The sequence below is a fragment of the Parus major genome, unplaced genomic scaffold (assembly GCF_001522545.3).
Source record: "Parus major isolate Abel unplaced genomic scaffold, Parus_major1.1 Scaffold501, whole genome shotgun sequence".
Classification (NCBI taxonomy): Eukaryota; Metazoa; Chordata; class Aves; order Passeriformes; family Paridae; genus Parus; species Parus major.
In genome coordinates this window covers 9733-11277 of record NW_015379392.1, presented here as the reverse complement: position 1 = coordinate 11277, position 1545 = coordinate 9733, and the positions used below count along the sequence as shown (strand labels likewise).

Here is a 1545-nt window from a genome sequence, read left to right as displayed (position 1 = left end):
GTTTCCCCCCCAAAATTCCTGGAATTCCCTTCAAAATTCCCAGAATTGCCCCCAGAATTCTCAGGATTCCCCCCGGTTTTTCTCAATTTTTCTCCTCAATTTTTTTATTTTCCCCAAATTTCCTGAATTTTTCCAGGCCCCTGAGTTTCCCGGAGTCGCCTCATTCCGGTGGCTCCTCCACCTTCCGCCAACCTTCCGGAAGCTTCTCCGCGCCGGGAAGTGCCAAAGGGCCCCCAGAAAGGTGGGAAAATCGGGGGGAAATGGGGAAAAATCTTGAAAAATTGGGAAAACTGGAAATAAGGGGGAAAATGGGGGGAAATTGGGATTTTTCTGGGTGTGGGATCCCTGGAATTCCTGATTTTTTCCCGGCAGGCCGCAGAGGGGGGCGGCGTTCCCGGCGGAGCCACATCCCGGGAATCCCGGGAATTCTGGGAATTCTGGGAATTCCGGCCACGCCGAGGCCGCCGGGATCGGACACGAGGGCGGCGCCGAGAGGCTCAAGGCAGGTACGGAAATTCGGGAAGGGGGAGGGGAATTTGGGATTGGGGAGGGAATTCGGGAATGGGGAGGGGAATTTGGGATTGGGGCAGGAATTTTGGGATCAGGGCTCAGGATCAGGGAGGGGAATGGCTCCATCCTGATCCCGGCCCATTCCCATTCCCGAATTCCCGAATTCCCGAATTCCCTGCCCCATTCCCCACATTCCCGATCCCGTTCCGGTGCTTCCAGAGCCCCTCTGGCACATCCCGGCTCCGGCGCGGATTCCCGGGAAGCGCCCGGCGCGTCCCGAGCCCGGCGGGAAGGATTCCCCCAACCGCCTGGCCAAGGTGAGAGCCCGGTCCCGGAATTCCCAAAAAAACCCCGGAATTCCCAAAAAATCCTCCAAAAATCCCCCCAAACTCCTCAGAATTGCCCAAATCCCTCCAGAATTCCGGGGATTTTTGGGCTCCCGCCCCTCTGGAATTCCCGGCATTCCCGGAATTCCCGGAATTCCCGCTGTTCCCGCAGCAGGAGCCGCCCCATCCCAGCCCCTCGTCCCTGTCCAGCTCCGCCTCCAGCGAGGCCGAGCCCGACTCCGGCGATTCCCAGAATTCCCGGAAAGGCTCCCGAGGGCCCTGGAATTCCCAGAAAAGCTCCAAGGATTCGGCTCCTGGCAAATCCGGGAATTCCGCCCTTCCCGAGGCTTTCCAAGCGACCAGGTGGGACCCGCGGCCAAATTCCCGCTTTTCCTTTGGTTAAAAATTCCCAGTTTTCTGTTAAAATTCCCGATTTTCCCCCTCCAGGCCTCTCGGTGCTTCACAGATTTCGGCTCCGGGTCCCAAATCCGGCTTTTCCCAAAGGCCGGGAAGAGCCAAAGGCGCCGCCCCCGGCTGGAGGCGCCCGGACGAGCCCCCAGAGCACAAAAGGTCCCGGCGGAATTCCGGGAAAAAACGGGATTTGGGAGAGGAAATCTGGGATTTTTGAGGGAAAATTTGGGATTTGGGAGGGGAAATTTGGGATTTGGGTGGATTTTGGTGGATTTGGATGGGGGTTTTGTGGTTTTTC

The 1545-nt window shown here is 57.9% G+C and overlaps 1 protein-coding gene across 1 annotated transcript in view; it reads left to right on the top strand.

The window, feature by feature from the left end:
- Nucleotides 1-1495, top strand: part of LOC107199216 (signal-induced proliferation-associated 1-like protein 3) — a 12448-nt gene extending 10953 nt beyond the window's left edge. The window contains exons 12-16 of the mRNA XM_019005508.2: nt 44-241; nt 373-506; nt 730-827; nt 1009-1199; nt 1284-1495. Of these exons, the coding sequence (XP_018861053.1) occupies nt 44-241; nt 373-506; nt 730-827; nt 1009-1199; nt 1284-1464 (802 nt within the window). The 3' untranslated portion in view covers nt 1465-1495. The remainder of the gene's footprint in view (nt 1-43; nt 242-372; nt 507-729; nt 828-1008; nt 1200-1283) is intronic.
- Nucleotides 1496-1545: the final 50 nt, after the last annotated feature.